General features: G+C 40.5%; 1 protein-coding gene across 3 annotated transcripts in view; it reads left to right on the top strand.

Annotated features, from left to right (window-relative positions):
- AFF3 (ALF transcription elongation factor 3) overlaps positions 1-24376 on the top strand; it is a 565722-nt gene that overhangs the window by 439311 nt on the left and 102035 nt on the right. For all 3 annotated transcript variants that reach the window (XM_053588375.1, XM_053588376.1, XM_053588374.1), the window contains exon 11: positions 5494-5545. In XM_053588375.1, coding sequence (XP_053444350.1) covers positions 5494-5545 — 52 coding nt within the window. The remainder of the gene's footprint in view (positions 1-5493; positions 5546-24376) is intronic.

Here is a 24376-nt window from a genome sequence, read left to right as displayed (position 1 = left end):
CAACCAGGGGAGATAGTCCTCTTTCCGTGGAGAGGTGCCCACCCCACCATGCGGTGGACCTATGAGTAATTGAGTCAAAATTGGAGTTTGGGTGCCAGTTCTGCTGGTGGGTGGTAAGACGCATTTCCTTTCCATTCACCTTTAGAAAGAGAAGGGTTCACCTGATACAGTACCTGGCAAACCACAGGGGAAATGTGTGTGCGTAGTTCCCTCTTTAGAGCTCCACGTGAAACTCCTGTTGCATCCTGTCCTCTGTTGAGCTCTTACAAGGCCCCTTCCTATGGGAGGCGTGTGCCTGTGCAGCCAGTGGCTCTGAACCTTTTCAGCCTTTTGTACCAGGTGTTGGGGAGTGTGTTACAATATGCCTGGGACAGTCATTTTAACAAGCTGTTGTCTAACACAGTTCTCAAGTAAAAACTGGATAGTCTCAATCACTTAATTGCATTTAAAAATTTTTTGCTTGTAAAAAGACTAAAAAACATTTGCTTTTTCTTGTGTCCTTTAAATGTCACCATCTTCAGTACCTGTTTGATACTTCACTGTGAAGTCACCGTGAGGTGACACTTGGAATGCTCCTGACAGTAGTTTGACAGCTCTTCAAGTATTCAGGCTGCGTAGTCCAGGTTTATCTGCGCTTCAGATGGCACCTCTGCTCTCTGGCCCCAATTGGAAAAGCTCAAATCTATTGTCTATTTTATTTCAACGACCCCATTGTTCCCAGGCAGCAGGGACCCCCTGGCTGTGTGGCCAACCACTGGCTACCATGGCAGACATCTCTGCACTGGGGCTGATGAGTATGTTTTCCATATTCTGTCACCATAAAGCCACATCTGGCCAACTGACAGTGATTATGTGTACTTATAACCTAAAATATATGCCCTCTCCCCTTTTCTATGGAATGTCATCCTTTTCAAAATGGCCTGAGAGTAGCATAAATGGCTTAGTTTTGATGCTTTATTACAAGGACATTTTAAATTTCAATTCATTTACCCAGACAAGTTACTTAAATGCTCTGAGGCCTGGTGCCCTCCTAGGAAAAAAGAATATTAATAAAAATGAACACTGATTGACTGTTCCTTCCATGCCAAGTCCTGGGCAAAGCATTTCCTAAGGATTATGGGGCGAGTTGCAGGTGCCAGGTCCCTGGGCTCATTGAATGGTAGAGCTAGAACTCCCCCTAGGTGCGTGCTCTGACTCCACTGCAGCCCACTGCTCCTGCACAGGGCCACCTCCCACCTTGGAGGAGTTACTGTGGGGATTAGAGTAATGTCTACGCGAACACCCCCTTAAACAATGAGAGCTGCTGCCATGAGTCAGGAGTCCCATCACCCGGGAGGGCTCTGAGGGGACATGAAGCAGGTGACTCTAAGTGGGGGCAGTCCAGAGGGCAAGCAGGAGGACAGCCTGGAAGTGCTCAGGATGTAGCGGTGTGGGAGGCACCTGCAGGAGCCAGACTTGGTGGCCTTGTGTGCAGGTGCCCAACCCCAGATTCTGCCCTCCATTACAGGGCCAGTCTTTGCCTGCCTTTTTCAAAAACAGAGATGCCACCCACAATAGCCTAACAAATACTTAACTGGTATCTTCATTTTATTCTTCCTTTAACACTCTTGTGTATTTGTTGTTTAATATACCTGTGCCAATCTATTTCCTTACAGAAATAGACGAGTGATAAAAACATTCTCCAGGGTTGGAAGTGGGTTGGGTGCACAGCCGCAGTGAGGCCATTTGTGTGTTCAGGTGAAGGAGGCTACATCTGCTGTCTGCCAGCCAGGCACCAAGTGTGGACACTGCCTGTGATCTTGGGTGTCACAGGTTTTCTTTCTGTATTCCATTGTTCAGCCGTGAACTTAAGCCCTTCTTTAGCCTGAGGCTACTCTGATACGGTCAGCATAAAAAATGGAGTTCCTTGTGAACGCTGAATCAGACTTGAAGAATGCAGTAAAAGGAAGCAAGCACGGTGCTTCAAGGGTTGGGTCTTGGGGATCGGCCTGCAACCATCAGAACAAAGTAGGAGGGCTCATGCGCTCGGATGGCCCTGGGCATCCGTTTCCTCAGGTGCCTATGTGTCTGTTGGGAGTTGGGGTGCATGTGGCCCTGGTTCTCTATCCCAGTTCTGTGATCCCATGTTTTGGGACTAGTACCACCCAAGATTGCTATGGCAATGTTTGTATAAACTGTTTAATTTCATGTTTCCATTGCCACTTTCTCATACTTCAAGGTATTCTACATTTAATTGGATTTGAACTTCTCTTGAAAACTCTCTTGAATACAAAGTATTTTTACACATGATTCTTTGCTTTTAGAACTCAGCCTGAAACACAGTAAATTTGTTTTTTTAAATACAGAGAGTGCCAAAAATATACACATTTTAAGAAATGTGTATATTTCTTAAATATGTGTATATTTTTTCCCTTAAGAAAGGGAAAAAAACTATTAAATTTGTAATACTCAAGTCTCATTTAACTTCTGCAATTACAAGAAGTACCCAACTTGACTTGTACTCATTCATCTTTTGTTGTTGGTATATACTGAATATTACACTTTTAATACAGTTTTTTTCCTTTCTTAAATGGTGTATACATTTTTTTTGCACCCTCGATGTAAGAGAGGTAAATTCAGTGATAAGTGATTACAGAGTTTCACAGAAGTCACCCCTAAAGTTGCCATAAATAGGGAAAATGGGAAATTATAGCCAAATGTACCTTTATTTACAAAATATTCATTACATAGTTCTACAAAATATTTACATAATATTCTCTACATGTTGGCCACCTTTTTGTTAAATTGTGTAATGACTATTTTGTAAATAAAACTCCATTTAGGTACAATTTCCCACTTCCCTGTGTATGGCAACTTCAGGGGCGACTTTTGGGACACCCTTTATTATTCACAAGGCAAAATGTATCCCTGTCAGCTTTTCTTCAGGAAATGGTGAGGAGGTAGGTGAAGCCCCATTATGGAAAAGATCAATGCTCAGCCTGAGAGGTGTGACTTGTCCAGGATCAGGTGTCTACCAGGGGCAATATGTGCTCCCAACAGATGTGTGTGTGTGTTGACGCTTTAAATAAACAGACATAGGCTGCAGTCCCTACCTTAAAAGAGAACCTCACACAATGTTTTCACTGTTGAGGTGACTTTCAGCAATGCCAGCTTCATGTGGTGACCAGGTCACACAGCTGGTTTGCCCCTAAGCCAAGATCTCTTACTTTGGGACATGTTGGGCCTTCTTGCACTAATCGGCAATGATCTTCAAGTCTGTACAGACTATTGTCCATATAAAGAGTAAACTTTCCAATCCCATGACTTTCATCTGACAGTAGGGGGTTAACAACCATAATTATATGTGTCCTTTCTCCCCTCTTTTCCTGCCTACCAACAGGACCACCCACACTTAGAGCACCTATGCTTACTAGGTGTCCTTGAGATGAAACCAAATTTCAATGGCAATTTACCCCAAAACGGAGGGTGAGGGGTGGAGGCAGGAAACTGTCTCCTTCTCTGTTGTTGTGTTGTTGTTGTTGTTGTTGTTGGGTTGTTTTTTTCCCCCCATCAGAATGGCATTTGCACCTTTTGCTAGGAAAATAGTCCTGAGGAAGATGCCTCAACCCAGCCAAAAGATTGGTGCTATGCCCTGTACCATCTCTGTGCTAGGCACTGGGGACCTAAGGACAAAGAAAACACAGCCCCTTCCCTAGGGTATGCCCAAACAAAGAATCACTAAATGGTCTCTTCTCTTTGAAGCCAAGCATATGTCTTTTTGAGGTTAAGGAAATGAATGGCATGCCTGATGGGCAGGGTAGTTGCAGGTGAAGCTCCAAAGTCTGGGCTGATGTTTTGTTTCTTTGGTGGTGGTTTAAATCAGCGGTTCTCAACCTGTGGGTCACAACCCCTTTGTAACAAACAATGAAAATACATCACGGCATTAGGAAGGTTGAGAACCGCTGGTTTAAATAATGGAAGGATGTCCCTCCTAATACTGGCAGAATAGCAAGAGCCTATAAGGAAGCAGATTAGGTGTCCTAATGGTAATGCTCTAAATGAGACACCAAAAACAACTTAGAAATTTCTCAGTCATGTTCCTGTAGAACCAAGAGAAATTTTTCTACTTGATAAAATGCAATGAGCAAAATTATGTTGTAGACTCATGGAATCTAAAGCAGAATTGGACCTTAGAGATTGCCCAGCAAAAACCTTCACTTTACACATAAAAGAAATGGGGGTGAAAGTTAATTGACTTGCCCCAAACACATAATAGATAGTTGGGGCAGAACCGGGTCCAACTCCGCCCTGCCAGTTTTTTACCCCTAGTTCACACTGAAAGTGAATTAAATGACTTATACAAATATTCAGAGCCAAGTATTGATGGTATGCCTGTAATTGACAATTAAAGGTCAATAGGCACATTTTAGGGGACAGTCTTTGGACAGGGAGGCCTTTGAGGCCAAGGGTGCGCAAGAGCCTGGAGCCCCAGGGTCCCTCAGAAGTGGGCTCCCCCTGCTCCCTGGCAGGGTGGTTCTGTTTATATAATGTGCTTTCCTAAAATGTGCTTCTGATTCAGATTGCTTTTGAAATGAATTAATCTGAAAACTACCCTTCTCTAAAGAAACAATACAGCAATGCTAAAAAGAATACAATTTTATCATCACCACAACTAATAGAACCTGAATTTGTTTTTGTTTTGTTTTAACTTTTAACTGTTGTGGACCCAAAAGTATCTTTTCCCCCTGCCGGTAGGTGCTGGACAAATTGGAGGGACCACATGGGCTGGTAGTTGCCTTTACAGGCTTCTTTCTTTCTGGCTTTCTTCACTCAGTAGGACTTCAGGGGCAATGTCTTCTCCTGCCCCCTAAGGGACAGAGGCCTAGCCAGCTAGTTCACCATTCAAGTTACTACTTCACATCTCCAGCACAGTGCTGCTGATTCCTAATTATTTTTACCATGAAGACCCCTCAGGCAGGGATGCAGGCACAGCATCTAGATGTGAAAAATACTGAACAAGTAATTTCAGAATTAAAACTACCCAGGAAAAGCCCCTGTTTTCTGGGTTTTTTAAACAGCATATTTTAGTTGCTAAATCATAGTTGTACATACTTTTGCAGTATGTGTGTTATTTCGATGCATGTATACAGTGTCTATTGATCAAATCAGGGTAATTAGGGTATCCAACTCATCAATCATTTATCTTTGTGTTGGAGACATTACAGTTCTTCTCTTTCGCTGTTTTGAAATATACAATAAAGTATTGTTAAGTACAATTTCTCTACTAACCATCTTCCGGAGGCTGTCTACCTTAGCCTGTGACTGCTGTGCGGGTTCATTTTTATGATGTTATGGTCTGCTATTTCCTAAGCACATCAGGGGAAAGGTGCACAAAAGTGAAAGAAAAAATAGGAAATCAAATAGACTTATTGCTAAAAAGGTGATATTTTGTTGCTGAATTATTAATTATTTTGAATCCTCTAAGTCTCTGTACCTCTGTGTTCCTCTTTGCAGAATGCTAGAAGATGACCTTAAGCTAAGTAGTGATGAAGAAGAAAGTGAACAGGTAAGATTCTCTTTGACATTGCCATCCTTTGGATGTGACACAGATAGCGCTGACCCAGCGGACCACGTGGGGTATTAACTGAGCTAAAGTGTGGCTAGTACTCAAGGATGCCAGGCTTTCTTCTGCTCATTACAAACCTCTATCCAGTTGAGTCTATTAAAGTATCTTGGCCTTAGTTTCCCTAAAAACTTTTCTGTGATCTTTATGACATTGAGACCAACAACAGGTATTACAAAGAAGCTGACCAGGATCAGGCTTCACTATGAAATAGAGTTTTTCTGGTTTTATGTTTTTATGTTTTGGCTTTTTGTTGTTTTTTTTAGAGCTAACTGGCCTTCTACAGATTAATCATGACCTTAGCCTCATCAGCATGCAACGTGCAAGCTGTAACATTAAATATTGAGAAGTCTTACACAGATATTATTAATATTGAGACGGAGCAAACGTAGAGGGGAGCTCAAATGATGAATAAAAAATAATCATGCTCAGTATAGGCTGTTTGTCTTAAATGATAAATGTGCTTGAAATGTTCTCCCCAGTGTTGATTTATCAGCTTGAACATCAGTCAGGGAGTTATAAATACTCTTCTGATCAGTCAGTTAAGGTGAAAAAATATATACTTAACCTTCATCACTTTCACTTCTGTACTTCAGGAAATGTTTGTATTTCAAAGCAATTTTAAAAACACTGAAAATAGGTTTTTACTACATTTCTGTTTCTTTTCTCTGACCACCTGAATCGTATTTTGTCAAGTTTGGATAAATGGGATAGGTAGAAAGATAATTCAGAGAGTTTTTTAATAAGTTGTTTTTATATGCAATGCAGAATACTTACCCTGTTCAATTGATTTTGGAATCGTGAACTTACTGTTATACAAAGGTATCATGAAATGCTATGCAAATGATTTGCTGTCTAGACGTGCAAATACAAATAATGTAGAGAGAGAATAGACAGAGGTGAAGTAAGAGTCAGAGGAAAATTTCAAGGAAGAGTGTCTGCGCAGAGCATGGGTGTGAGGTCACAGAGGAGGATGCTTGCCTTGTGGAGACACTGAGGCAGCAAAGATGGGAGAAGAGGTTGAGGAGGCTGGAAACCAGATGGGCAAGCAGAGAAAACTCAGTGAAGGAAAGTCAGCCGTGCAAGGAAAGATGCTCAGGCTTTGAGTGTTTTAGAGATTGTTTCATTTGTTTCTAGGTATACACATCAGGGCAATCAGATATCCACAAAACAGCAATCTCAGCAGAAACATAGAATGACTTCACTCCTAATCTTGGTTCCCCATCTATGTGACAATCTATAAATGATTGCATCTCTTTGTATGTTTCCCCATTGAACAGCTTCAATAGATACGTTATGGATTAAGTAATATCCAATGTGCAAATTGTATGTACTTTACATTAGAAAAAGGATTGACAGACTATTTCAATATGCAGACCTTTCTTAATTTGGAAATAAGTTCGTGAGCTATTTCCAGGAAATATTTCCAGTGAAAACTCACTAGTAGTGACCTACGACATGTTTGCTGGGGCAGTGAGACCAAGAGTCAACTCAGTGGTTTTATTCGCTCCTCCCTTCAATCTGCCCCACTGATGACATTGTGCTGTGCACATACAGGAATCTACTTTATTTTTGCATTTAATCCCTACGTGTACATACCTTCCTATTTTTTCCATAAAAGGAACTAACAGAATGACTAATTTTTATTCAGTAATGCCTTTTTCTTAATTAAGATTCCAGACAGTGGTTTCGAATATGGGAGTTAAAAACTAATTACTGGTTCTATTAAGTTGTCCTGCTTTGACTTATAATCAAAGGGTGTCCTAATCATAAAAATTGTAAGTCCCATACTTTAAAAAATGGGTTTTTTTCCCTCCAAGACCAAAATATTATTTTCCACTAAAAGAATATAGCTTGTGCACACATGCAACACACGTAGGCACCCTTCATTCCTCTGATATTGTGAGATAATTAAACATTTAAAATAGGTGATTTCTCCAGATGTAATCAGAGTTGTCCTTCCGATCCAAAACCTTTCCAGAAAATCTCCCTGCCTCAATAAAGATAACATAGTATGCCAAGTCCTTAACCTTTTCTTACATTACAGCCGGTTGTGAATATTGGTTCGACTAGCCTGTGCAGCCGTGTAACAAAGAGCCCCAAGAACTTCAAGTTGCTGTGCCTGTTTGCCCTTCCTCAGACAGCCACAGACTCCCGTGCATTTGAACACTCCTGTCTAATGTTTCCTTTTCTTGTTCATTGTCTTTGTGTTCTTTCTTTTCCTTTTTTTTTTTTTTTTTTATTGTTGGGGATTCATTGAGGGTACAATAAGCCAGGTTACACTCATTGCAATTGTTAGGTAAAGTCCCTCTTGCAATCATGTCTTGCCCCCATAAAGTGTGACACACACCAAGGCCCCACCCCCCTCCCTCCTTCCCTCTTTCTGTTTCCCCCCCCATAACCTTAATTGTCATTAATTGTCCTCATATCAAAATTGAGTACATAGGATTCATGCTTCTCCATTCTTGTGATGCTTTGCTAAGAATAATGTCTTCCACTTCCATCCAGGTTAATACGAAGGATGTAAAGTCTCCATTTTTTTAATGGCTGAATAGTATTCCATGATATACATTTACCACAGCTTGTTAATCCATTCCTGGGTTGGTGGGCATTTAGGCTGTTTCCACATTTTGGTGATTGTAAATTGAGCTGCAATAAACACTGCTGGTGGGACTGCAAACTAGCACAACCTTTTTGGAAGGAAGTATGGAGAAACCTCAAAACACTCAACCTAGATCTCCCATTTGATCCTGCAATCCCATTACTGGGCATCTACCCAGAAGGAAAAAAATCCTTTTATCATAAGGACACTTGTGCCTTTGTGTTCTTAAAGATGAAGAGAAAGTCTAATTCAGTGATTAAAGGCACAGCAGCCCCACTCCAGGGGTTCAAATCCCCAGTCTGCTATTTAAGGCTTTGCACCCTTGGCTCAGCCCCTGAACTGCTCCCTGCTTCATTCATAAAATCGGAATTAATGTTAGATCTCTCAAGCCTGCCTTTTCCTTGAATTTGAGGTCACTCACCATCTTTATGTCACCACATTCAGTGGGCATTTTTTGCTTTTATATTACTTACAAATATAATAAAAATTTTTGCAAATAATCATCAACTATAATTGAATGCAACATATATAAAGAAAATTATAATACCCTACATATACAACTTGTTGACTATTCATAAAATCCATGTAACTATGATACAGATATAACCAGCCTCCCAGGTGCCTCTGTGTCCCATTCCAGTTACCTCTCTCCAAAAGAATAACCACTTTCCTGTTTTCTAGCACCCCAGAGTAATTTTGCTTGTTCTTGAACTTTATATCAATGGAATTATACAGCATGCATTCTTTTGTGTCTGACGGCTTTTGTTCAACATTGTTTGTGAGATTGGTCTGTTGATTATGTTCCGTATTATTGAATTTTATTCATTTTCATGACTTTCATCATATTTCATTATCTGTGTATAATGAAATAGTTTACTTAGTCAACTGCTGATGAACATGTAAATATTTGGCGCTATTACAATAGCACTATTATTATCATCCCTGTGCAGCATGGGTCTTTTATTGAACATAGGGGAACATGTCTGTGGAGTCTTTGCCCAAGTGTATAAATTCTGGGCAGTACGGTGTGGGCATGTTCAACTTTAGTAGATTGTCACTAACCATTTTCCAGAGTGGTTATAGCAATTGACCCTCCCACCAGCAATGTAAGAGAATTCCGTTTGCTCCACATCCTCACCACATACTTGCCTTTTTATGTTTGTGAGGTATATTAGTCTCAAGTTTTCTGTTTTTTACTATCTTTGTCTAGTTTTGATATCAAGGTAATCATGGCCTTATAAAATGAATTAGGGAGTGTCCTCAACTCTTTTCTTTTCTTGAACAGTTTGTGTAAAAATTGATGTTTCTTCTTTTTTGCCAGAATTCTCTAGTAAAACCACAGGGGCTGGCAATTTTTAAAACTTAAAACTTCTATTTCCTCAGTAAGACTATTCAGATTATCTGTTTCCTTCTGTGTAAATTGCGGGTAATATATGTTCTCCAAATAGCCTATCCATGTCGTTTAAGTTGTAATATTTGTGTGTGTAGAGTTGTTAGTAGAATTCCTTCACTGGCCTTTCGATAACTGCAAGATCTATAGTGCTAGCCCTGTTTCATTACTGATCATCATCGTTTATCTTCATTTTCTTTTTTTGTCAGTTTTGCTAGAAGTTTATCAACTTTATAGATCTTTTCAAAGAGCTAGGTTGTTTCATTGATAATCTCTGTTTAGTTTTCTGTTTTCTATTTCATTGATTGCTTATCTGCATTTTTTTCTCTCCTTCTGCTTGCTTTGAATACATTTTTGCTGTTTTTTCTAGTTTCTTGAGGGAGCATAGATATTGATTTCAGAAGTTGATTTTTTCATAAGGTAAATAATTGGTGCTATACATTTCACTCTTAGCACTGCTGTAGCTTTATCCCCAGATTTTGATATGTTGTATTTCATTGTCATTCAGTTCAATGAAACTTGCTCTTTTAACTCACATTTACAAGTGTGTTGTTTAATTTCCGAGTGTTCAAAGATTTTACTTTTATCAGTTTCTAGTTTGGTTCTGTTACCATCAGAGAATATATTCTGTGTGATTTAAATTCTTACAAATTTGTTCAGGATTTATTATGGCCTAAGGTATTGTATTGGTAAATGTTTTGTAGGTACCTAAAGGAATGTGTAGTCTGCTGTTCTTGGATGGAGTGTTCTGTTAATATCTGCTGTTCTTGGATGGAGTGTTCTGTTAATATCAATTATTTTCTGTTGTTCACTGGTGGTGTTGAGTACTTTTATATCTTTCCTCACTTTCTGTCTAATTGCTCTATCCATTGTTGTGAGGAAGGTGTTAAAGTCTCTGGCTAAGCTTGTAGATTTATCTGTTTCTACGGTTTGGCTTCACGTATTTTACAGCTTTGTTATATAGTAGACACACATTTGGAATTGCTGTGTCTTGGTAGATTATCCCTTTATCACTGTGGATGTTTCCACTCTTTCTCTGGTCATTGTCTTTGCTCTGAGGTCTACTTTTTCTGGTATCATTATAGCTGCTCATGCTTTCTTTTGATTGATGCTTGCCCAGTGTAACTTTCCTTTCGTTTGCTTTCAACTTACCTATATTGTTATATTTGAAATGAGTTTTCTGTCGACCTAGTACAGCCATGTTTTTATCCACTCTACCAATGTGTCCTTTAATTAATATAATTAGAACATTTACATTTAATATAATTATTAATATATGACGACTTAAGTGTGCCACATTATTTTTTTGTTCTGTTTGCTCTCCTTAGTTTTTCATCTATTTTTCCTGCCTTTCTGTGGGTTCCTTGAATGTTTTGAAGGATTCCATTTTGATTTATCTCTAATGCTAGAATGTTTTGTGCCTCTCTCTGTGTAACTTTCTCAGTGGCTATTCTAGGTATAAGATTATATACCAGTTACAACAGTGCGCTGGTGCTGTCATTTTACAAATTCTGCCTCTAACCCATTTATGCCAGAGGTTGAAATTTTTGAATGTTTTGCATGACTTTTTGACAAGGTCCCAGTTAGTATCTACAGTAGTGACTAACTCTGTACACCACGTGACATGTACCCTCAAGAGGCAAATGTGTGAAAAATCTGACCTCGGTGATAACCTTAACAGTAGTATAAAAATAATGCCCTCATTGCTACCCTTCCAATAATGGAACAGGAGGTTAATGTTTTACAATTATTTCTTTTCTTTTCACTTTTTTAAAATTTCAAATACTAAAGGGGTACAAATGTTTGTGTTATGTGGCTTTAGTCAGGGCTATAAATTAGCCCATCATTCGAATAATGTCCATTGAACTCAGTAGGTGAGGTTTTGCTCCTCCCTTCATCCCCTTTTCTCCCCCAATAACCTACAATTATTTCTAGAACAGAATTGATAATAGGAGACAATGGGATGATAATCACAAGTTTTTTATCTCCCCAATTCCTTGAGTGAACAACCTGAATCTTATTCTATATTTTATTCATCTTTCTTTCCCTGGTGAATACTATGGCTAGGCTAACTGGCTTCTAACAGGAAAATCTAATCTCCCAACCACCACATCCACATGACTCCTTTATCTTCACTCCTCCTTCCCCTTCCCTTCTGTTATAGCAACTCACTGCCCTGCTCAGTTACATGGAGACTTGTTCTGTTGATTCCTTTATGCCCCACCTCTCATCAGAACTGCACCTCACTGGTCAGTCCCTTGTCTCACTAGAAGCCTTAAGGCATTAAAAAATGTTCATTACACACTTCTTTTGAGCAGTCTGTCTCCACATGCTCCTAATTTGTTTCCTCTCAGGTTAACTAAAATTAACTATAACTAAAATTATGATGAAGAACCAGTTGGGGATCCAATTTAGATAACTGACACTGTCTCCCTGAGGAAGTGAAAGTTCTGTTGCATCTCCAGGATGCCTAAGGGTCAACTATGCAAAGAATGGAGGCAGCTGAGCCTGGCTTGCTGGAGGAGTAGAGAGAAGGGCCTTGCCACTAGAGTGCTATGAATTAGCTCAGTGTGAAGAGGAAACATGGACCAAGCCTTTTAGTATTTACTCCTGACTTCTTTTCTCTACCTCCACTCTCTCTGGGCGATCTTATCTATTCCTATGGCCTTCAGTTTTTATATACTGGCAATTTCTAAAGTTGTATCTTCAGCTCAGAACTTTCTTCAGACTTACTGGACTTTTCCACTTGGATGTCTCATAAGCATTTCAAATTCAGTTTGTGCCAAACTAGACTCCTGGTCTTTGCCATCCTTCTACCCAGACACACAGATACGTTCCTTTTGTGATTGTTTCCATTTTCAAAACTAGCCTGCCAGGCACCCAGCTGTTTAAGTCTAGAAACATCGGACTCATCCTTGGTGACTATTATTCATTCAAATAGTCATTCCACCCTTAAATACTGTCAATTTGACCTCCAGAATTACATGTGGGTCCATCCACCTCTTTGCATCCTGGCTAGTCTAAAGCAATTGAAGATAAACTGTATTTCTCTTCCCTCCCCTCTAGAATACAACCTCCCCACAGTGATCTTTTAAAAATGTAAATTATAGCAAGTAATTTCTTGGTCTGAAATGTTAATTAGGTTTCCCATTCCACTGGGATAAAATCCAGAGCCCTCAGCCTGACCAGCACTACCCAGCATAGCCTGGCTGTTTTCTCTTCACACTGAGCTAATTCATAGCACTCTAGTGGCAAGGCCCTTCTCTTTACTTCTCCAGCAAGCCAGGCTTAGCCACCTCCAGGCCTCTGCTGTTTCATTCTCTGCCTGGTTGACACTTAGGCATCTTGGAGATGCAACATAAATTTCACTTCCTCAGGGAGATAGTGTAAGTTATCTCAATTGGATCCCCAACTGGTCCTTCATCATAATTTTAGTTATATATTATATGTCTACTTTTTCTAACATCTATCTGACTAAACTAGAAGTTTCCTGAGGGCAGGGACTGTGTCTTCCACAGCTGATGTACTAAATACCTCTTAGATGGACACATAACATTGTGTTGAGTACCATCCCCTTTCCTGTATCAAAGGTGACCTTTTCTCTATTTTTATTTCTTTTCCTGAACACTGTGATTTTTCATAGCGAGCCAAACATCAACGGTATTGACAGAGATAACAAAAATATAAAACCCAAGATCACAAACTAGCTATAGATTAACATGCAAATAACCAATGTGAGAGAAAAGCACTCATCCAATCTCCATGGAAATATCTCTAGCCACTTCCTTAAACATATTTACATCATGTCGCATTGGGGGTACAAGTTACAAGTTGTCTCAGACAGAAGTCTCCAAAACCAAGAAAATTGGCTTCTTCGCAGACTTCCTTTTCCAGGATACCAGAATTTTGACTGTGACTTCTAGAGCTGGGGTTGTGACAGAGTTCACTTGGAAAGTTTGCAGATATAATTGAAGTGGAAGCATAATCTCACAGTTACACCTATGGTTTTTATGTGTGATAAGGTTCCAACTGGAAATAGCACAGAGTGTTTGAGAACCAGTTCTCTTGTCTGGATAAATGAAAGAGATGTGATATACGGAGCAATTTGTTTGATCTTCTTTCTGTAACTCTTCTTTTCAACAATTCCAAGGGCCAATGTTTCCATGAAAGAATGGACAACTTAACACAAAATTATTATTGAAAACACTAAGTACTAAAGGAAAATTTTAGGCTTAGCGCCCATATCACAGTGGTTATGGCATCAGCCACATACATCCACGCTGGTGGGTTCGAACCCGGCTTGAGCCAGCTAAACAAAAATGACAACTGCAACAAAAAAGTAGCCGGGCGTTGTGGCAGGCGCCTGTGGTCCCAGCTACTTGGGAGGCTGAGGCAAAAGAATCGCTTAAGCCCAAGAGTTTGAGGTTCCTGTGAATGTGATGCTACAGCACTCTACAGAGTGAGAGTCTGTCTCAAAAAAAAAAAAAAAAAACCAACATTTTTTTAATGGCTTTGGAAGGGAGAAATGAATTATACTGCATATCTTCCCATTTGCCAAAAAGATAAGCTCAAGGCATGGAAAACTTGGGAGGTTGGACACAAGCAAACATGTATGTGGTATTATAGCTAAGGCGTGAGGAAAGGGACACATCATTAAGACTTTCAGCAAGGAGCAGCAGAGATAGTGTCAGCTGCTGACAAGTGTTTCAGAGATGACAAATACATAACTCAGGGAATGGAAGGAAATAGGAATCCAAATTGAACGGCTACGGACATGCCTGCAGTTTCCAGTAATTACATTACCCACACATATTGGGCAGTCTTTTCATTTTAATTATGTAACTGCATTTTTCTCTTTAAATGAGCATGGTTTATCCTCTTAAACTATTTTAATGTTCCAGGCAGGGATCATTGTATCTAATCTGTAGAGGGAAATTTCCCTATTGGCATAATTACTCCCCTCACAATGAAAGAAAGTTAACCTCTTAATCTCCAATCAGTATTTGGAGAGCACGCATTTAATTTAATAGGTATCTATGTTATTAACATAAATCTGCAAGTTAAAGAGCCAATTATTTTCTTATTTATAATGCATAGAGTAATATTCATGCCTCTTAGAATCTAAAGCCTTGCTGCATCAAGATGTCAAGATTATAGGTGATAAGGTTGCTCTCGGCCCAGAATTCCTGTTCTTAGTGCTTTTTGTTTCCTTTGGCTTCTGTGGAGTGGTATAAGCAACATTCCCATCTTTACTCTCTGCTTTTTGCCACTGAACGAGTCACATCAGTTTTGAGGTATACTATGAAAAGCAGATTGCCAATTGGAATGGAAGCTCTTCATTTTTTCCCTTCTTTTTAATATGACAGTTGTGTAACAGAATGCAGAGCTTTTAAAAAGAATCTCTGAAGGCATTAACAGTCCACGTCAATCAGTGACCAAATGAATTAGCTGAGTGACATGCAGACATGGAATAAAAACATAGGAGGATTTTTGTAACCCAACTCCACTTCCCTAGATGCATTTTTTCCTCTCAGGATCAGCTTGGTTGATGCTGAAGTTCTTGGCCTGTGAAAATTTATTACCCACAGAGTCGATCTGCATTCAGGCAGCCAAGTCTGAATAAATAGAGTCATTGTGCTTGTCTGGGATCTGTGGCCAGAGTTCATCCAGTCAGCGTGACATTCACATCCTGAGAGATTCATAAAAGCCAACACCCTGGTATGTGCTCTCGAATCCTGCCAAAACTGTGTAGAATTATATAAACAGGAGTTGAAGCAGTAATCAGGACCAGGTTGGGAGGAAAGGCTCCAAAATCAAGTTTCTCCTACATTAGAAATGACCCGTATTGTTAATGTTATTTGTAGCCAAACGAGAACTAGACAGTTTTCACAAAAATGTCATTCTGAGAATTGTCTTGAATACCTACTAGGCACCAAACATCATGTAAGAGGCCAGCTTGTTGATCTTGAATTACGTATTAGTAATATTTGTTATGATAATTCAGCCACAAAAATTTTAAGTAAATTTTCAATGCCAGGAAATGCCTTGCCCTAAAGGACTATACAAAAAAGTAGGTATTATATATATTAAACCTCATAACAACATGGGAAAAAAGATATGCTTTATGTTTGCTTTTTTCTTTTATTTTTAGACTTGCATTAACATTGTATCTGAGCTAAAGCCCCAGTGTGATCATACTAACTAATTGGTTTCTTTTTAATAAGGAAATAGGACAATAACTAGCTGAAAACTACTGGGCTCACTTATAACCCTGACTCAAGCACAACAAAATTGATACATGTAACCAAAACATTTGTAAACCCCAGTAATGGTTTGGAATTTAAAAAAGAAAAAGAAAACTACCACCTCTCAGATTTTGTCATATCTGTTTACACATTCAAACCTTCAGTCACAAGCAGTGAAACTCAAATGTTTTAGCTGAAGGGTTAGTTTAATAGTCCTAAAGCTTAGTTAAGTAATTATGTTATAAATAAAATTTTACTGTCACTAGGATGCAAAATTATTATATCATGCCACTTTTTATATAAACATTTGCATAAAGCACAAGCATAGGTGGAAATACACAAAAACATGATCGGCTTTTTTCATGCTAATGGTCTATAATTTCCAAAATTGAAATGGTCAGCCTACTTAAATATCACTGAGCACTGATGTACAAAGGCTCACAACCCTGTTTCCTAAAGTACTTTCTCTGACCTCCTCTTGGGACCCAATTGAGGTTTATACACGTCTAGGTTTAGTTGTATCTAACCAGCCTAGTTTGACCTGAGAGCCCTGAATAGAAATTTGGAAAATAAGAAAATTACATAAAACTTAAAAGATAATCCATTACATTTGGGCAAACACATCATAAAAATGGGGAGCCATAGCTTGCGTTAAATTGAAGAATTCACAGCAGGAACTACATATTTGAAACTAAGCCAGGTTTTTGTTAATGGTGAATATCAGTACCACCAACACAGACTCTGTTCAGGAACCAGGAGGGGGCCGTGCTTCATTAGTTGATAGGCTTGCTCTTCTCAAACACAGCTGCCAGCAGGGCTGCTGGTTGGCAGAAGAAATGGAATTCACCCTCCAGAGGACGGTCCTATTTAACTTGGAGGAATAGCTCTTTGTCAGGTGACTTTAATGGTTTTTTTCTTCAATGGCTTTTTGGGAAGTGAAACCATTCAGAGTGGTTGCTCCTTGGAGTGTATTCTATCACTCATATCCAGCTTTGGATGGTGTCATATGTTAAAGGATTTACCTGCAGTTATTCAGGTGTTTGGTCCAGATATGCAGCTGGAAAGTTTAGTTTATGTTTTTCCAAATCTTCACCAAGTGGGACTGGTTATCTCATAAGCCCAGCTTTTCTCAGGAGATTCTATTAGACTGTTGCTTCTACATGGAGAAAAATTATCTGTGGCAATTCCAGGCCCTTTGGCACTTCCCAGTTCCATCCCAACCAGATCTGCAGCCAACAGATTGTGCCGATTGAAATACGACCATGTTGGGCGGCGCCTGTGGCTCAAGGAGTAGGGCGCCGGTCCCATATGCCAGAGGTGGCGGGTTCAAACCCAGCCCCGGCCAAAAGAAAAAAAAAAAAAAAAAGAAATACGACCATGTTTAAGAAGCAGACCAGGTAGTGGGTAAAACGCCAGACCACCAGCCATGGTAGTCTCTATACCAGACAGGTGCCAACGTTCTGCTTAGCCAGAATGTGTCTCTGGGGAAGTCTGAATCAGCATCACGTCTCTGGGCACCTCTTCCTTCCACTTAGAAATTGTTCTCAACAAGACCCTTAGAGGAAGAGTGTGTGATTATTAAACGTCATGTGTGAGAGCACTTACACATGTAAACTGTAAAGCACTGTTCACTCAAGAGGTGAAAATCCTGATACCGATAATAACATGCTTGCAATTGATTCAGTTTTCCCTCATATGACTTGTTTGTAAAGTGCAATTAGGAGAATCTTTCCTGTCACAAATATGCTTTCCCCTTCAAGTACTACGATTTTGTTTGAGTAAAAAAGTTTTAAATGAAACACAAAGGTAGATTTAGATTTTGGTTCTTCAAGCACAGATTGCATTTTTAACAAAACTACCAAAACATTTATGTTACTTTCATCTGGTCTTTATACAAAAACAAAGTAACATTTGTATTCCACAATTGAGGCCCTGGTGGCATTCATAGTAACCGATACCCTAGTGAGGACGGTGGAAAATGAACGGGACTCCACCAAAGCGTCATATTAAGGTAGCATAAAGACTTTTTAAAAGGTCCAGAAGGTGTGTAGCAAACTCCACAAGGTGGGAAATGGTGAATCCCAGTGTTCACCTTCTGGGCCACAGTCGAGAAGTATCAGCAGGCATCACTATCTTGGCTTTGCCCAAGGTCTGGCGTGGGTTGAAATTGCCCTTTAAGAAGAGTTCCAGGAGCATGTGGATGATCAAAGCCCAGATGAGCAAGCCACAAAGTCATGATGAAACCTGCAGAACTTGATGCTTTCACTGGGCAAAGATACTGGACTAGGAAGCAGCAGTTCCTGTACCCACAGGCCTTTGGGTGCTGATACCCGTTATATGCTGCCTAAGCAGAACCTAAATAACTAGCCACCCTGGATCATTCTAAGAGGCCATATCAGCATCACCTTTATGCAAAGCATCAGCAGTGTGGAAATGATCACAGTGTGGGTATAATCAGTCCCTGTGACATATCAGCTCCTCTGCATTAAATCCAACCAAGTCTAGAACTGTCTGGAAAGACACATCAGCCAACAATTGTAGAACTTATCATTTATTTCCAGTGATTTACTTTTCTGCGTTTTCCCTTAAAACTGTATGTCACGGACCTCTAGAAAACTGACTTGCTCATTCAAGGAAGAACTAGAGCCCAAGGAAGCTCTCCAGAAGGTGAATCGGCACCTCACTTTGACCTGTGTCCCAGCATCACCATCCACGCTCCAGACTTAACTTTGGAATTTAAATGCACACACTACCCATGCGTTGCTGAGCAGCTCAGCCAGTGCTGGTAGGATGGCAACCCTGGTTTGTTTGCCCATCATTCAGTAATTATAGCTAGAAAGAAAAAAGTATGCATGGACGCACACACGCGCACTCACACAGACGGCACAACGGACTTGCCAGTGCTCTGTCCCAGAATACAAGTGTTTCCGTCACCCTCACAGAGAGAGTGAGAGCTGACCGCACCCAGAGATTTGCTTAGTGAATCCTCAGGGATCTGTGTTCCTACCCAGACCTAACCCAGACAGGCACTTGCCTACATAGTCCTGTCATGGTGAGCTCTGGAGGTAAAAAGCATTCTTCCCCAGGAGTTGATGGCAAGCTTTGAGATCCACAATAATGAACTAACCCTCTTGAGAAAAAAGAATCTAATCTTAGAAACGTAAAATCCAGCACCTAAAAGATAACTCCTGTACTTCATGTTAGCATCCCCAGATGAGGCTTCCCCAGTGTCCCATCAGTCCTCTTCACTAGCCAAATGAAAAATTCATCTGGTCGCCTTTTCTTTCGATCTCCAGCCTGAGAGTTGACCATGAGGCCGAGGCAGAACTTGACGGCCCTGTGGAGCCCTCACTGGCCGGGGTCCGTTACTTATTGGCCTCGTGACCATGGGCAAGCCAATTTGACTGAACCTCTGTTTCAATCTTAATGTAGTGGACAAAACTATTAAAGTAAATTAATATAAAGTACTTTTAACAATATAAATATAAAATGATTAAAGTACACATTTTAACACCCCCTCCTCCCTTCCTCTCCCTTTCTTTTCCTTCCTACTCTTTCCCCTTCTCCTCAAGAATGTTCTTCATGTTCACTGCTGGAACTTTTTCCCCAAATACTTAAGTAATAGAAGGGAAGGAGTACAGGAAAAAGTCAAGAAAGTTGATTTATACGAGAAAAGGCAGGGAGTGAATTGTGCAGGAATAGATCTAGCAAGTAGGGAGACAAGGAAGTGAGAATGGTGGTCTGGAGTTTTAGGGGAGGGAAGGAGGCAGAGGGACAAGGAGAAGAGAGACGGGACAACTGCTGCGTGACGAGGGACGTAGAAAAGGCAGACACAGGAAGATTCGGAGGGAGTTTGATAATGTGTTACCCAGTCTGCTGCCCGCTTGGTCATCCCTTGGGGAAGTTCTATAATGTGTTACCCAGTCTGCTGCCCACTTGGTCATCCCTTGGAGGTGTTCCATAATGTGTTACCCAGTCTGCTGCCTGCTTGGTCATCCTTGAGGGAGTTCTATAATGTGTTGCCCAGTCTGCTGCCCGCTTGGTCATCCCTTGAAGGTGTTACATAATGTGTTACCCAGTCTGCTGCCCGCTTGGTCATCCTTGAGGGAGTTCTATAATATGTTACCCAGTCTGCTGCCTGCTTGGTCATCCCTTGAGGAAGTTCTATAATGTGTTACCCAATCTGCTGCCCACTTGGTCATCCATTGTCAAGAGACATCGATACTTAAAAATACTTCTCAAGGCTTCCATAGCACATTTGTATTTCTTTTAGATGCAACACCATGCTCAGGCTGGCCCTAAGACAACCCAGATTTATTTGGGTTACATAGACGTAAATCTCAGCAGACATAGATCCACACCGAACTACTAATGGTCGCTGTCACCACAGTTGTGAGATGGAGGCTATTTTTGTTTTGGTTTATTTTTTACTTACTGTACGTGTTAATTTTTTTGGCAGTGTACATGTACTATTTAGATCATTGAAAATAATAATAAAAACAAAGGGTCTACAATTTAAACCTTACCCCTTCATTATGTATCTTAGGCACACAACAAAGATGAAGTTTGAACTCTGAAGGCTTTTTGATGAATGTTACATACTGTTCTTTGTATTACTCTATCATGTCTCCCCCAAAGCAGCCTATAGATTTTAAGAATGTAGGTAACAGTAAAACCAAGCCCACAATTCATGTGAATTGAGTTTTGTGAACATAGTCTTTAGGAGGACAAAATAGTTATGTTTGGAATAGAAGGACAGAGACTGGTAACTTTACTGCCTCCCCAGAAGTGTCATGCACAGTTAAATAGTCCCTTGTTTAATGCCTTGATAGAAGCTTTTGCTAAAAAGCACCACAAGAAAAAAAAATAGATTTCTTAGGAGGAAAACATTAATTAATTTTAGCAAAGATTTGTCAGATTCTCTTCCCTGAAAGAGTAATTAGCAATTGAAGGATGATGCCTATTTAAAAGCAGAATGTTGCCATGTTCATTTCTTAGGATAAACAGAAGGCATACTTGGTTGTAATTGTACTAACAGAGCTCAAATAAACTTTAGAATCTGTGTCAAAGAAGTTCAAAGCCTAGGTACCAATTTGGTGGCCTCATCCTCTGACAGGAAAGGTTTTTGGAATGAGATTAGGTGGAATGAATGAATGAACTGGAGGCTAATCCATCATCTTTCAGAGGTTAACCATCATGGCTTGACCATGTGGTGACACTTACTGGTGAAGCACTGGTGTGTCCTATGCTATTGGTTGGACCTTGCAGTAGGTTGTTCAGCAACATAATTGATACCCAGTTCCTATCCTCAGGAAGTTGCTATCTATCCTCCCTTAGTGTGGCCCTTCATGGGGCAGTGTCCAGTTGCCCAGGTAGAAGCAGCTACTTGATATGGAACAGTGACACCACAGCTCTTAAATTGCGAGTTGCTCCTGAGATCCTGGCCTGGGGTTGTGTAAACCCAGCTGCTTCCTGCCCCACACTGTGGCAGACAATAATAGTCCCATACATGGTCAAGGTTTTCTTGGCATCCGCTCCCACCTCAGACAGCCCTCTTACCAGACCCACACCAGCTGCCTGCCCTACAGCCCTCCTCCAGGAATCCTCTCAGGCCCCTCTGACTCATAATGTTGCACTTACAGGGGTCGGTATGGCCTACCATATAAGGATGTCTTGTGATTTCAGGCCTTCCGTGGAGCCCTGCCCTTCTGGGAGGAGTATGTTGCCTGTCACTGCTATGGGAACAGTCCCCCTGCGACCCACTCACATTGTGCACACACCTTTCCCTTCTTGCTCCTGACTAATAGCATCTTCTCTTAAGTTTTCATTTGTGGTGGCAAAAGCCTCCAGGACCTAGAAGAGCCACTTGCTTTGGAGCAGTGAGGGCCACACAGTGGATGTCACAGAGAGCTCCTAGTATATCTCTAGTGAGTAGAATGTGCTAGAAATGCTCAGTGCAGACAATCATGCCTCTCTTAATTTCTCTCAGCTCTGACTTGCCAAATTAGGACCTAAGCTGAGCATTTAATGTCAAAGAAGGCCCCCGAAGCAGTTAGCAACAGGATCCATCTTATAACATTATCTAGGCAAATGCCATCTGGTCAGCTCTAATCAGCATTTTCCATAGGGTATAATAGGTGCTTAATAAACATGATTGTCTTTATCAAATTTCTAGTAGACATAAACAAATTTAAACAGTACAGAGAGTGGGGGAGCTAGTCAAACATGTTTTACAAATGTCTGTGCATTTCCACAAACCTCTCAGATGGAAGATAGTGGCAAAGAATAGTCATCCCCAGAAGTTACCTGCTCACATCCTGTAAGTTTTATGGGTTATGAGGAAGCTCTTTCTGGTGGAGGGAGGCAGGGAGAATGAGCTAAGATCTCTGCCCTCATTACTTTTTATTTTTGGAGACAAGAGTCTCTGTCCCCTGGAGTAGAATGCAGTGGCAAGATCACAGCTCACAGCAACCTCAAACTCCTTGGCTCAAGCGAGCTTCCTTCCTCAGCCTCCTGAGTAACTGGGACTACAGGTGCACAACACCACACCCAGATAATTTTTTCTATTTTTGGTAGAGCTGGGGTTTCACTCTTGTTCAGGCTGGTCTTGAACTCCTGACTTCAGCTGATCCTCTCACCTCAGCCTCCCAGAGAGCTAGGATTATAGGCGTGAGCCACCCAGACCAGCCTCTGCCTTTAAGATCTTACAGGAAACTCGGGGAGCCAAAACTGAAATCGTCATGAAGCAGATGACAACTCCCCAAAATGAGTAGTGCCCAGTGCTAAGCCATGTTACAAACCAGAATTGCAGGGCAGGCTCAGTGAAAATTGCGAACTCCAAGAAAGCAACAGCAAGGAGGGGCTAGACCAAGAGCATAGGCAGAGTCTCCACGGGGAGGAGCAACTGGAAACAGAGCCAGAAATTACAGGAGAAGCAGTGTGATTTGCAGACACCAACAACTGCAGTGATTTGTCCTCTGCTGGCCCCACTCAGCCATTTGCTTTCTTTATTAACAAGGCTTTTAGCCCATAAAATCCTGCCTTCTCATTATGATCTTATTTAATTTAGTTCTATTATCAGCAAGTAATATTTGCACAGAGTACTCTTCATCTGAACAACCATGTAGCCCATTGTGCCCAGAAAAGCCAGATCTTCCCCTCTTATCTCTGCTCTTGTCTGGTGAACATCCCCTTTCACTTTCAAAATGTTTTTATTTGGACAGTAAATTATTTTGTCATCTGACTCTGCCTGACTCTGAAGGATGAAGTCAGAGGCTACTGAATAAATCACTTCCTAGACAGCATTTATTTCTAGAAATCTGAAAATGCAAAGTACTCATTATTACTGAAGAAAAAATAAAGAAGAGAAAGAATTTTTCCTATATCTTGCAAATATTACTAAATAGGTCGAAAAACACTAAGTGGAAGCCCACAGCATAAAAAGTTAAGAGACCTGTCAACTAGAACTAAGATGAAAATAACAGTGGCATAAAAGTTAAGAGAATGAAACATAAAATGTGTTCATAGATTTAGAAGGAACCTTAAATAGTGAAATAAATGAATAAATATCAGTCTCCACTTGAAAAAGAAAAGCAAGAAAAAAGTATGGTCTTACCAGACAGAATTCCTATACTATAAAAATAATGTGACTGTATCTAAATTTCACAGCATGCTTCAGTAACAGCGAAACACAAATGAACTAAGTGTAGCTGTGATGATGTTTATTCAAGTAGTTGCATATGAAGACAACATCCTACCGCAGGGGGAAAAAGTGATTAAAGCCACTGCTGCCGATATACCTTCTTTATTATCATTAGAATAAAAGTGATACTGTTAATAGCAAAAATGGAGGTTATTCATGTCTGGAATGAAAACACAAAGATAGATTCCAACCAGTTGAATCCTAAGTCTTCTTCTCTTAGAAAAATAGTAAAATGTAGATCTACAGACCTCAGGTTATCCTTTTTATGACTGTTACCGATATTTCTTTCATAATTTTTAATTGTCACTTAACGTGTTAGTCTCATGTGTCCAACTATCTATTCAATTTCTGCACTTGAACGTCTTGTAGGCAACTTGAACTTCACACATTTCGAAACGGAAGTCTACCTTTCCCTGCTCCTTCTGCACTACTAGTCTTTTGCCCCTCTCAGCAAGGAGAACTTCTGTCATACCAAATGCTCAAGCCAGAAACCTGGGCCTCACCCTCACACCTCCCCCATGACCTGCCACACCCAGTCACCAGTTCCCTCTATCAGACCTGTAAGACGCAGGCACACTTTCTCCTCCACCGCTACCGTGCACTTCTCTCGCCTGGATCACCCCAATAACCTCAAACTTCCTCCCTTCCTACCCAAATCCATTCACCACACAGAAGCCAGGGTAATATTTGAAAACTGTAAGCCTTATCGCCGCACTCCCTACTCTTTTTTTAAAATTATACATTCATAGTATGTTGCAAAGAATGTGCAAGCAGGTCACATGCGTGCTTCACCCAACTTTCTCCCAATGTGAACCCTTCAGTGACTTCCTATTGT

The sequence above is a fragment of the Nycticebus coucang genome, chromosome 4 (genome assembly GCF_027406575.1).
Source record: "Nycticebus coucang isolate mNycCou1 chromosome 4, mNycCou1.pri, whole genome shotgun sequence".
Classification (NCBI taxonomy): Eukaryota; Metazoa; Chordata; class Mammalia; order Primates; family Lorisidae; genus Nycticebus; species Nycticebus coucang.
The sequence above is the reverse complement of the archived record's forward strand: the minus strand, read 5'-3'. Positions and strand labels throughout refer to the sequence as shown.